The 12,983-nt window shown below is 39.4% G+C and overlaps 1 protein-coding gene across 1 annotated transcript in view; it reads right to left on the bottom strand.

Annotated features, from left to right (window-relative positions):
* Positions 1-9,793: 9,793 nt before the first annotated feature.
* Positions 9,794-12,983, bottom strand: part of PRKCI (protein kinase C iota) — a 48,451-nt gene continuing 45,261 nt past the window's right edge. Inside the window, 1 exon segment of the mRNA XM_060767535.2 lies at positions 9,794-12,585. Coding sequence (XP_060623518.2) covers positions 12,498-12,585 — 88 coding nt within the window. The 3' untranslated portion in view covers positions 9,794-12,497.

The raw sequence follows: 12,983 nt of genomic DNA, 5'->3' as shown, positions 1-12,983 counted from the left end.
GAGGACCCCTGATCTAAGGTATGAAATGAATGACAAAATTATATGTTTTCTGAACAAATAAGAAGTCAACCTTTTAAGGTGGGGAATTGGTATTCATTTAGGTGGAGGCGGGTTAAGGAGAGATACAGGGGGATCTGCTTAATAGTGTCATTTTTGTAATGGAGTGGGAGGTTAGGCTTGTGTTAGAACTATTTACATCTTTTCTGATAGACAGGACTATTTATATCTTTTCTGATTTTCATTTTTTATGTCTTCCCATGCTTTGATGTGTGGTTGTATGTTTTTGGTATTATCAGTTATGCATGCATTTATGAATATAATATATTTAAAAGGACACTCTCCATGCAAGAGGATGAACAATCCAACAGAGCATTCAACAACCGACCTCAAAATGACTGCAATAGAACAAAGGAATGTCAAGACTGGAAAGGATGCCAGATGAGATGAAAAACCTTCACAAATTCTGCCCTATTTGCACAGGTTTGAACAAGGATAATGGATTTCTGACACCTAAATACAGTGAAAGGTGAGTGTTTATTATAATAGTGTGTATAATAAAAGGGGTTTTGAGATAAGACCCTACCTTCAAACGAAACACGTCTCCTGAAAGCAGACTGTATTGTTTTCCCACCTCAGAAAGGAATTAATATTGAAGTAGCTAGCAAATGTGTATATTTGTCTATGGATGCCAGAACTGTTAGGTTCTTTGAAGATTTTTGATCAATTTGACAATATACCATTTCTGTTCCTCATTTCACTTTGATTATGAAAATGATGGTGATTCGTTCATTTATGTGCCATCTATTCTGCAAAATCCATAATCAGGCAGCTTACAAAACCTAAAACAAAGATAAAAGGACTATAGAGACAGAAAGTAAAGCACTCAAATGTTATTTTAAAAGTGGCAATTAAACTGTCCATAGAATTAAGCTACCATTTTAAGCAAAACTATTAAAAATTTCTGCTCCAAATCTCTGTAATTGCGTATTTATACACATCTGAGTAAGTAGGAGGTAATGCACAAAACTCATGACAAAATAAACGTGTTTTAAAAGTGTCAAAGGACACTTTTTCTCCCTTTTCCTTTCCTACTTTTTTTTTACCAAAACAGACTATCTCTTTGGAAAAAATATTTACATCAGTTGCTCTTACTAATCTCAGCAACGTATGAATCACTTGGAGTCAACCAAACCAAACACTGATTCAAATGAGTTAAGTGGCTCTGATGTAATAAGCATTTAAAAAGCTGAAGTGATTGTGGTAAGTATATTGTAAGAATAGTGGTCCAACAACATGCTGGTACCTGTGTGGCTGTTTATGGCTGTATGGCAAGTGTATTTATTTATTTATTTATTTATTTATTTATTTATTTTCAAGCATTTATATCCTGTCCTTCTCAAACCCCGAGGGGGGATTCAGGGTGGCTGACAAATGGCAACAACAAACAATAACCACCTTACAAAGCAAATCAATATTAGATAAACACAAGAGTACAGGAATACATTAAAAATTAAAACCTTGAAATATTGAAAAATTAAGACAGCACCAGGTCCAAGTCCCAAATCCAAATCAGAGTTCCAGTTCAAAATCTATCCATTGTTAGTTCTCACAGGTCAATTGCAGTTACTGCTCAGTCAGCTGCCTGAATGCTTGCTCTAAAAGCCATGGTTTCAGCTTTTTTCTAAAGGAGAGAAGGGAATCACCCTGATTTCACAGGGAGTGTGTTCCATAGATGGGGGGCCACCACCCAGAAGGCCCTGTCCCTCATCCCACCCGGTTGCGCTTCCGAGAGTGGCAGGATCAATAGCAGGGCCTCTCCTGACGATCGTAAACTCTGAGATATGAATGCCCTCATGATGTTAGTGCTTAGTTGACTGTCTTGCAAAATCTGTGATGACCGTCTGATACCAGGTGTTCTGTTTTGTTTGCAATGCTAGACAAGATACCATAAAAACTAAAATATAGTTTACAACAAGAAGGGGGAAGGTATTTTGCATTTAATAACAGCATGGTTACTAGGAAACAGTTTCACTTGTCTCAGGGTAAGAAGGACACACATTCAGCTAACTTCCACCCAGTAATTTTCATCTGGCAATTACCATCCAGTATAGGTAGTATAGAGGGAGAAAACATGGAGGCAGTGACAGACCTTTTATTTCTAGACACGAAGATGACTGCAGATGCAGACTGCAGCCAGGAAATCAGAAAATGTTTACTTCTTGAGAGGAGAGCAATGACCAATCTCGATAAAACAGTGAAGAGTAGATTCATTGCACTGGCAACCAAGATCCGCATAGTTAAAGCAATGGTATTCCCCGTAGTAACCTATGGATGTGAGAGCTGGACCTTAGGGAAGGCTGAGTGAAGGAAGATAGATGCTTTTGAACTGTGGCGTTGGAGGAAAATTCTGAGAGTGCCTTGGACTGCGAGAAGATCCAACCATTCCATACTCCAGGAAATAAAGCCCAACTGCTCATTGGAAGGAAGGATATTAGAGGCAAAGCTGAAGTGCTTTGGCCACATAATGAGAAGACAGGAAAGCTTGGAGAAGATAATGATGCTGGGGAAAATGGAAGGGAAAAGGAAGAGGGGCTGACCAAGGGCAAGATGGATGGATGTTATCCTTGAAGTGACAGGCTTGACCTTGAAGGATCTGGGGGTAGCAATGGCTAACAGGAAGCTCTGGCATGGGCTGGTCCATGAGGTCATGAAGAACTGGAAACGACAGGTAGTATCTCAGTAGAAATGTTACTTTAAAAAAAGAAATTGAAACGTATTTGCTTCAGTCTCTGCAAGACTTTCCCCCTTCTAATCTGTAGAACAAAAGCTTTCCAATTCTACTTATTTGGATGATGGAATGGAGAGCACACTTATCAAATCTGCAGATGATGACAAATTGGGAGGGATAGCTAATACTCCAGAGGATGATATCAGAATCCAAAATGACTTTAACAGATTAGAAAGCTGGGCCAAAACTAAGAAAATTAATTTCAGCCGAGAGAAATGTAAGGCACTACACTTAGGCAATACAAATGAAATGCATAGATATACTTCTGATGGCTACCTAAAACAGAAGCCATCTTGGAGTGCTATAACAATGAGTGGGTTGAATTTAAATTGGAGTAGAACCAGGAAATAGCCCTCAGCAAATAGCACAAATGTCGACTAAATTTTTGTTATTTTTTGTTGTTATGCATTACATTTAGGAGTAACGCTCATAGGATGGGAGACACCTGGCTTGAAAACAGTACACGGAAAAGGAACTAGACATTTTAGTGGACCACAGGCTGAACATGGTCCACAGTGAGGTGCAGCAGCTAAAAGAGCCAATGCAATTCTAGCCTATATCAATAGGTGTATAGTGTTGAGAGGGAGGGAAGTCATAGTCCCTCTATTCTGCCTTGATCAGACCCCACCTGGAACACTATTATGTCCAGTTTTGGGTACAATTCATGAAGGATATTGGCAACCTAAAATGTGTCCAGAGAAGAGTGACCAAAATTATCAAAGATCTGGAAGCCAAGCCCTATGAGGAGTAGCTTGGCTCCTCATAGGGAGTTGGCTATGTTTATCTTGCAGAAGAGAAAGCTGAGAGGGGATGTGATAACCATTTTTGAAGATTTGAAGGACTGTCATATCAACGAGGCAGCAAGCAAGACTGCGTCTGCTGCTCTGAAGACTAGAATGCAGAGCAAATGATTCAAATTTCAGGAAAAGAGATTCTACGTAAACATTAAGAATAATTTCCTAGTGGTAAGAGCTGTTTGGAAGTGGAATATGCCACCTGGGACTGTGGTGGAGTCTTCTTCTCTGAGGGTTTTTAAGCAGAGGTGGATGGCCATCTGTTGAGAGGTGTTTTGATTGTGTGTTGCTACATGGCAGAATTGAGTTGGACTGGATGGCCATTGTGGCCTCTTCTTCTCTTCCAACTCTATGATTCTAAAATTTTACAACAGTAGAATATTTTCTCTTGAAGTGCAGTGGAATACCCTTCTCTGGAACTTTTTAAACAGTGGCTGAATACTTATCTGTCAGGAGTGCTTTGTGTGTTTCTGTAGGGTAGGGATTGTATTAGATGGCCCTTGTAGTCCATCTAATCCAGGCATGGGCAAACTTTCTAATTAGGGGCTGCATGCTAGTCCTCCCTGGAATGCTCGGTGATGGAAGGAAGGAAAGAGAGAAGGAAGGAAGGATGGATGAAAGAGAGGAAGGGAAGGATGGAAGGAGAGGGATAGAGGGAAGGAAGCAAAGAGGGATAGAGGAAAGGAGAGAGGAAAGAGGGAAGGAAGCAAAGACAAAAGAGAAGGAAGAATGAAAGGGGGGAAGGGAAGGGAAAGAGGAAGGAAGGAAGAAAATAAAGGAAAGAGAAGGAAGGAAGGGAGAGACGAAGGAAAGGAAGGATAAAGGAAAGAGAAGGAAGGAAAGACAAAAGGGAAGGAAGGAAGGAGGGAAGGAAGGGAAGGAAGGAGAAAAAGGGAGAGAGGGTGGAAAGAGAGAAGGAAGGACAAAAGGGTGGGAGGGAAGAATGGATGGATGGATGGAAGGAGAAAAGGAAGAGAGAAGGAAGGATGAAAGGGTGGAAGGGAAGGAAGGAGGGAGGAAGAAAAAGGGAAGTAAGGGAGGGAGGGAAGGAGGAAGGAAAGAGGAAGAAAGATGAAATTGTGGATGGGAAAGATAAGGAGGGAGGGAAGGAGGAAGGAAAGAGATGAAGGAAGGAAGGAAGGAAGGAAGGAAGGAAGGAAGGAAGGAAGGAAGGAAGGAAGGAAGGATATGATGGTGAGAGAGGGGAGGACCTGAAAAGAGTCCAAGGGGCCGCATCCGGCCCCCGGCCCTGGGTTTGCCCATACCTGATCTAATCCATTCAATTCTATTTCTTGGCGTCTAAAGAGTAACAGTTTTTCCTGGTAATGGCAACTAATAATTGAGTTGATTGGTTTTACATCAGCATCTTGAATGTCTTTTTGTATCTGTGGAATGCCATAATCTCCCCTCTGAGAAGCAACTTAAAAAAGGGGGGGGGGGGATGAGGGAGTGCTTCCATGTGAGGGAGCAGGGACATAGCTTCCTGGGATAAGCTTAAAGATAAATTCTGTCTTTAAACATATGTTCATAGATACTCTTAGACATGCATTCTGTCTTTAACCATATGCTGAAAGATAAGTTGAACCCTGCATCTCTCATTTAGATATTAAGTTGAACCATATGCTTGAACACTGAAATTAATGCTTTCTATAGGGAACACATACTGAGAGCAAGCCAAAAATGTTAACACAAGTACAACGCTTTTAAAATGCCAAGGAAGATGCCCAAGTCTTGTTCCCTCTACTAAGAACTTATTTTAACTTTCAGAAACTAAAATCTTTCCTCAAAATTGGATCATATAGATTACAGTTGGACAACTATGATAGGTCTAGATTTCTGCTTGTCAAGAATGTCAGAAACCCCATGTGACTGAAGGCTATTTGTTTTGGAAAAAAAGTTACTGTTGCTGTTTGGAAATTCAAAAGTGCAGAAGTGGGATGCAACTCATTGAAAATGTGAATTGCTGTGTCTAGGAGAGGCAATACAGTAATGCCCATAGGAGAAGTAGCAGTGGTTTTATCTTCTCACATCCAACAAAATGTGTCCTTCCTAGAAGTTTTCAAAGTCCTCCATTTAACATCTATGACAGTGGTTCTTAACCTGTGGGTTGGCACGTGTTGGCATACAACTCCCAGAAATCCCAGCCAGTTTACCAGCTATTAGAATTTCTGGGAGTTGAAGGCCAAGACATCTGCGGACCCATAGGTTGAGAACCACTGATCTATGGTGATTTCCATCGGCAGTCGTTCATTTCAATAGGGTTCTGTATTATTCATGGTTTCCTGTTTCCACAGTAAGTTCAGGAATGTATCATCCACTGATATGGAGGCGGTGCTATACACATTTTATTTTTGTGCTAGAAAAGCCCACTGGTGAGTCAGGAGGGACGAAGGACCCAAAGACAAACATTGAGGGCAGGTAAGGTATAGGATTTATCCAGCCCAGGTATGGACAAATACTCATATAACAGTTTGATACAGAGTCCATCATATTTGAATAATAGAACCCCTTACTTTAAATGGTAAGACCTGTTGCATGGTGTTTTTTTTTACATCTACTGTTACTTTTGAGTAGTGTAATAGCTAGTAGAGACATTATTTTAAAAAGTAAAACGAGTCACATTTCTGTGTTCTTATTAAATGTTGTTTTGAGGAGATAATTTGTGTGAGACCAGAAGCCGTTTTTGTATTGATTTTTAAAGAAAGCAATAAAGGTATGCTTGTAATGCATTATTATAATAAGAGCAAGAAATGTATGACATTCCTTCAGAGTAAAGTATATTAAAATTAGCCTTTTCTATTATACAGTTTTGGTCGTAGAAATGTGAAATGAGAACACAGCTAAAGTATCTGATCTTTGATCAATCCCAGCCATGCTCTGTGATCTTCTCCTATATTCAGGCAAAATCATAAAATCACAGAATCATACATTTGGAAAAGACCTTGTGGACCACCCAGTCTAACCCCCTGTCAAGAAGCAGGAAAATCACGTTCAAAGCACCCCTGACAGACGGTCATCCAGCCTGTTTAAAAGCCTCCAAGAAATGAGCCTCCAACACACTCCAGGGCAGAGAGTTCTACTGCTGAACAGCTCTCATAGTCAGGAAGTTATTCCTAATGTTCAGGTGGAATCTCCTTTCCTGTAGTTTGAAACTGTTCTATGTCCTAATCTCCAGGGCAGCAGAAAACAAGCTTGCTCACCCCTCCCCGACTCCCCTTCACATATTTATACATGGCCAACATGTCCCATCTCAGCCTTTTCTTCTTCAGGCTTAACATGCCCAGCTCTTTAAGCCACTCCTCATAGGGCTTGTTCTTAAGAACCTTGATCATTTTAGTCACCCTCCTCTGGACACAATCCAGCTTGTCAACATCTCCCTTCAATTGCAGTGCCCAGAATTGGACACAGTATTCCAGGTGTGGTCTGACCAAGGCAGAATAAAGGGCTAGCATGACTTCCCGGAACCTAGACACTATACTCCTATTTATGCACCTTCCAGATAGTAAATATCTCAGAGGAGGTCTAACCAAAGCAGAACAGAGGGGTATCATGACTTCCCTCAATTTAGATTCTATACTCCTTTTTGATGCAGTCCAAAATCCCATTGGCTTTTTTTGCTGCTGCATCACACTGTTGGCTCATGTTCAAGTTGTTGTCCACTAAGACTCATTGGAGGGAAGGATACTAGAGACAAAGTTGAAGTACTTTGGCCACATCATGAGGAGACAGCAAAGCCTGGAGAAGACAATTATGCTGGGGAAAGTGGAAGGCAAAAGGAAGAGGGGCCGACCAAGGGCAAGATGGATGGATGGCATCCTTGAAGTGACTGGACTGACCTTGAAGGAGCTGGGGGTGGTGACGGCCGACAGGGAGCTCTGGCGTGGGCTGGTCCATGAGGTCATGAAGAGTCGGAGACGACTGAACGAATGAACAACAACAAAGACTCCAAGATATTTTTACACGTTGCGCCAGGCATCCCTTCTGTATCTTTGCATTTTGGATTTTTTTCTGCCTAAGTGGAGTATCTTGCATTTGTCATTGCTGAACTTCATTTTGTTAGTTTTGGCTCAAATATTGTCAATCAGTGAATCGTTTAAGAAGGTTCACACTATTAAAAAAACTATGCAATTTCTCATACAGTTCCATGAAAACTTCCACAAAATACTAAGCAAGTCGCATAGTTGCTACAACCAATATGGAGGGTTTGTCTTGAAGCATACTATTGCAATTCCCCCCCCCCCCATTAATATTAGTTATTATTAACTCAAGATAAACTAAGACTAATAATCTCCAGTTCCAATGTACTAATTTGAACAAAATAATGAACAGTTGATTCCAAACCATGGCTGCTTATTTTATAATTATCTTATTTGTTTTCATAAGACAATTGTTATTGCTACAAACTAATCACAGCTAGCCCTCGAGGAATTTAATCTAGGTGGAAGTGAAGGTCTGTTTGTTCAGATATGAAGCAGAGGATGGGGTGAGTAGCATTAAAATAGACTCAATCACAGTGCAACATACCACAATATACAACTCCAAATCAAACTGAATAGGGTCTTTGGAGCAAAAAGGCTGTAACTGTTGACTTTGGACAAGGAACAAACCTGTCCCACCCCATACAATCTGCTCCTGTATGTAGGCAGTGATCTCTTATTTTTCTCTCATTCACATAAGGTTGCTATCATTTATTCACACACTTCACTCTTATCATTAATCTAATTTTTTCTCATGCTTTTTTAGGGCCAATGTCACAGGGAACCATTGCTGGAGTTCTGAATTAGTTATTTGCATTGAGTATCTTTCTGTTGCCTCTCCAGGAATGCTAGAGGAATGTTGGATTTAGCCCTGTGTGTCATAGTTTCTGATATTAGGTACAAAGGTCAGTGCTCTATTCATCCTATCTTTCACGGGTTTTAAATTACATATATACAAAGATAGCAGAGATATCAAGAAAAGACAAGAGAACAGGATCTCAAGTGTCCAGACATTAAGTACCCAGCAAAATGAAGGAAACACATTGTGTTCAGGATGAATATAAATTTGTATTGTCCCCTTGCAATTAGGAGACATGGAATTATGTGATACTGTACAAGAAACACAATTCACCACCCACATAAATATATTGCTGTCTAAGCAACATAATTTTTTGCCAACAATGTGTTTCCAAAAAGGACCCTCCTTCATTACCAATTTATCTGTTAAGTGGGAAGTAATCTGTTAAGTACAGCACAAGTTTGGTTTGGGTACAATGGAGTGATTCACTTCCACCAGTCTTATACTGATAAGATGGCAAACAGCACAGATATTTTGTTTTCAAAAAGTTTGAAAGCTGTGAAGAGGAAATGAGATACACATGATGCCTCTTGTGAAATACTATTGACTATCTTCTCTTTAGAAGATGGATTGGGATTTTGAAATTTGTCTTCAGAGACAGTCCATTCTGTGTTAATTGGTCAAATAGTCTATATCAGTGGTTCTCAACCTGGGGTCCCCAGATGTTTTTGGCCTACAACTCCCAGAAATCCTAACAGCTGGTAAACTGGCTGGGGTTTCTGGGAGTTGTAGGCCAAAAACATCTGGGGACCCCAGGTTGAGAACCACTGGTCTATATGCTTCCAGTGTTGGCAAAGAATTGGAGTATCTTGCATTTGTCCCTGTTAAACTTCATTTTGTTAGTTTTGGCACATCTCTAATCTGTTAAGATAGTTTTGAATTCTGCTCCTCTCTTCTGGGGTATCCTTTCTAATTTGGTGTTGTCTGCAAACTGGATGATCATGCCTTCTAACCCTTCATCTAAGTCAATAAAAAAGATGTTGAAAATGACCAGGATGGAACCCTGCGACACTCCACTCGTCACTTCTTTCCAGGATGAAGAGGAAGCATTGGTGAGTGCTCATTGGGTTTGTTCACTTAACCAATTACGGATCCACCTAACCGTAGTTTTGCCCAGTCCACATCTGACTAGTGTGTTTGCTAGGTGGTCATGGGGGACCTTGTCAAAGGCCTTACTGAAATCCAGATACGCTACATCCATGGTATCCACTTCATCTACCCAGCTTGTAACTGTATCGAAAAAAGTATCAGATTAGTCTGGCATGACTTGTTTTTGATAAATCCATGTTGACTATTATTATTCGTTTCTAAGTGTTTACAGACCACTTCCTTAATACTTAAACAAAAAATATAAAGGAGTAAGCACAACATGAGATTTAAACAAAAAGCCCTGTTTTATTTTAAAACGTAAAATGGACAGTTAAAAAAGTGTTTAGCAATACAAGAGATGACGATACAATTTAATACTCAAGACTGCAAAATGAAGGAAACACACCTTACAAGATACAGATAACAGTACCCATCAGTCCATTATTTATATGAAAAAAAATATTTCTCATCATGCTGTTTTAGCTATCCATGTCGGAATTCTCTGTTCCATATTTTAAAACAGCCTTTACACATTTAACAAAATGTTCTAAAATGAATTATATGGCACTTCTCTGAAACAAATATGGAAAAGAACACAAAAATTTGCCATCTGCTTTAAATTTCTCACTGAAATCTATGTTAAAGGTGACACCACCACATGAAATATATATAACACACATATACAGGGCAGGGACCAGGAACATAATTGTAATATCTGTACATTCATTGTTTTTGTGCTTGGAAGAAGGGAAATCTTAAATTCAGAATGCCATTCACTTACAGCTGTGAGATTTAGAAAATGTACCTCTAACAATGCTGTTTTGTACCATGCATATTAGGAAATGAAACCACTGTTTGGAGTCTCATTTCACTTTAGAAAAGCAGTCTAAAGGGCCGAGGATAAGCATTTAAGTTATTTCACTTCAATATCTTTGTCCATCTTTGAAGAATATGAACTCAAAGATTACTAATCAGTTAGTAACAGCAGGAGAGTTAGTGTTTCAAATGTACATCATAACTGACATGGAGATTGGTCAAGTACAAAGGCAAATAAAAAAAGGTAGATTAATTTCCCCTCTTCAACATGTCCTTATTTTGGAAACAATACAACGAAGACAATTCATACTATTCCAATAAACCTTTTTTGTCATAATATACAAGAGTACCATAAAATTCTCCACAGCAGACATTCACATCATAGAAGGGTAGCTCTGATGTGCTTTGTTTTGGACAAAAAGTTTTGTACCAATCTTTTCTACACTGTGCAGAACACTTTGAAGAAACAAGCAAAATACACATTTGGTATCTCCAACCAGCAGTTCTTTTTCAAAAGCAATAAAAAATGTTACATCTTATGCGAACATTTAAAATGTGCATCTTCAGTTGATGTTTTTATTCATTTCTGCCCTATAGTAAATGGATGAAAATCTTCGCATTCATCTTACAGCTGAATGTCTAGGACCATCACGCAATCTCAAGTGGTAGCCACGCATCTCCAGCCACATTACTAAAGATGCTTTTGCAGTGTAATACTGTCCAATTTTTGACCTGCAGTATGAGACTACTAGCCTTTAAAATTTATTGTAGAAATAATTTCTCATCCACCTCAACAGAAGATACGGTATAAAAAAAAGATGGCATGAGGTCTTGTGTGTGAACATTAGCTGCCTATTTGTGCTAAATATAAGTTTATCCCCTCACCAAGTATTTAATTTAACATGTCACTATACCTCAAACTATACTTCCCCCTTCTACTCAGGAAGGCACTCAATTTACATAGTCAGGATGTGAACAATGTGTTAACAATGGAACGTTTGAAGTTAGGTCTTCTATACAGTGCTTGATAGCAAAATCTTTTTAAAAAATAACAATGATCCCCATTTCCAAGAAACCTTCTGCTGTCCTTGCCTCTATCAAGGTTAAAGCGAACGCTGTACTACTTTCATCAAGTCACAGGACATAACAAAGACCCAGCTGTTATCCTGAAGAGATCCATAAAAGCAGGCTTGAAGGTGAAATTCAGAAATTGCAAGCATAATCCTATGCATGTTTATTCAGAAGTATCACTAAATTCAATGAGACTCACTTCCAAGTATGCAAAGGATTGATACCTAAATATTGTAATGTGGAGGATCACAATTTAAGTCCAGTCCACATCAAATGCTTAACCAAGATTTTTAGACTAGGGGTGTATCACAGTCTTGCACGCACTTCCTCTGTCACCTTTCAACTGGTTTCAACATAACGTTAGTGTCATTATTTCAAGTTCACACTCAGATCTGGCCTGAGAATTTGAGATCATTTTTTCAACTGTGCTGGTGACAATCATATGTAAGGAAACAAAAACGAGGAGGAAGAAAGACATGCATGACCCAGTGATTCAATCCTAAATCTTGTTTTATGCCTTTAATTGTAAACTAGGGCTTATGTATGGCTTGCTGAACTTCACTTAACGCACCAAAGTCTATCAGGAATACAGTGGGCCTGCCGTATCGAGGGTTTGGGTCTGGGACCCCGAGTGGATACAAAAAAAAGTGGATGATCATAGCTCAGGCTATTAAATGGCACCAACATGAACACACTGGGCTTCAGTGTTTCCATGTCCATGTTTCCACCATTTAATAAGATGGGGGCGTGACAATATGTGCTCAGTGGAAATTGTGGATTGGAAGCCCAAGGATCCAGAAGGCCCATTGTCCTTTCAGAAAGACAATATAGCTGCACTGAATTTCAAGCAAAACTAGTTGACAAAAGCATTAGGCATCCAATAAATAGTTGCCTCAGTGTTCTATTCTAATTTTGGCAAGATTGGTTTAATGTTTTGGATTTTCTTATATTTCCTGAAATGCATCCATCGTATAGCAGATTAGTATTTTATATAGATGGCAAATAATGAAAGCACATATGTATTTAAAAATGCATCCCAACAGCAAACTGTTTATCCATTAAAAAAACATCAGTAACAAGTGGCACAGTTCAGATGTGAGAGATCAGACACACTCCTCAGCAGACATCAGAAGGGGATTGATGTATTCAAATCCTTCAAATTCAGACTGATCGATCTTCTTCACAATATCACTGAAAATAAAAGGAACAGTGTAATTATAAAATGAATGGTACAAAAATGCACAGCCATAGTTACAAAAAATACACATGCCAAGAACCTTTTTTATTCATTTTCTCCTGATAAAGAAAACTATAATATTGGAAAGCTTGCATAATGTTTTTAGAGTTTTTGGTTGGTTTAATGTCATTGTTTGCCCCCCCCCCCCCCCCCCCCCCCCGTGGTGCAGTGGGTTAAACCCCTGAGCTGCTGAATTTGCTGACCGAAAGTTTGTGGTTAGAATCCAGGGAGCGGGGTGAGCTCCCATTGTTAGCCCCAGCTTCTGCCAACCTAGCAGTTCAAAAACATGCAAATGTGAGTAGATCAATAGGTACCACTCCGATGAGAAGGTAATGGCGCTCCACGTAGTCAT

This window comes from Anolis sagrei, chromosome 3 (genome assembly GCF_037176765.1).
Source record: "Anolis sagrei isolate rAnoSag1 chromosome 3, rAnoSag1.mat, whole genome shotgun sequence".
Lineage (NCBI taxonomy): Eukaryota > Metazoa > Chordata > Lepidosauria > Squamata > Dactyloidae > Anolis > Anolis sagrei.
The sequence above is the reverse complement of the archived record's forward strand: the minus strand, read 5'-3'. Positions and strand labels throughout refer to the sequence as shown.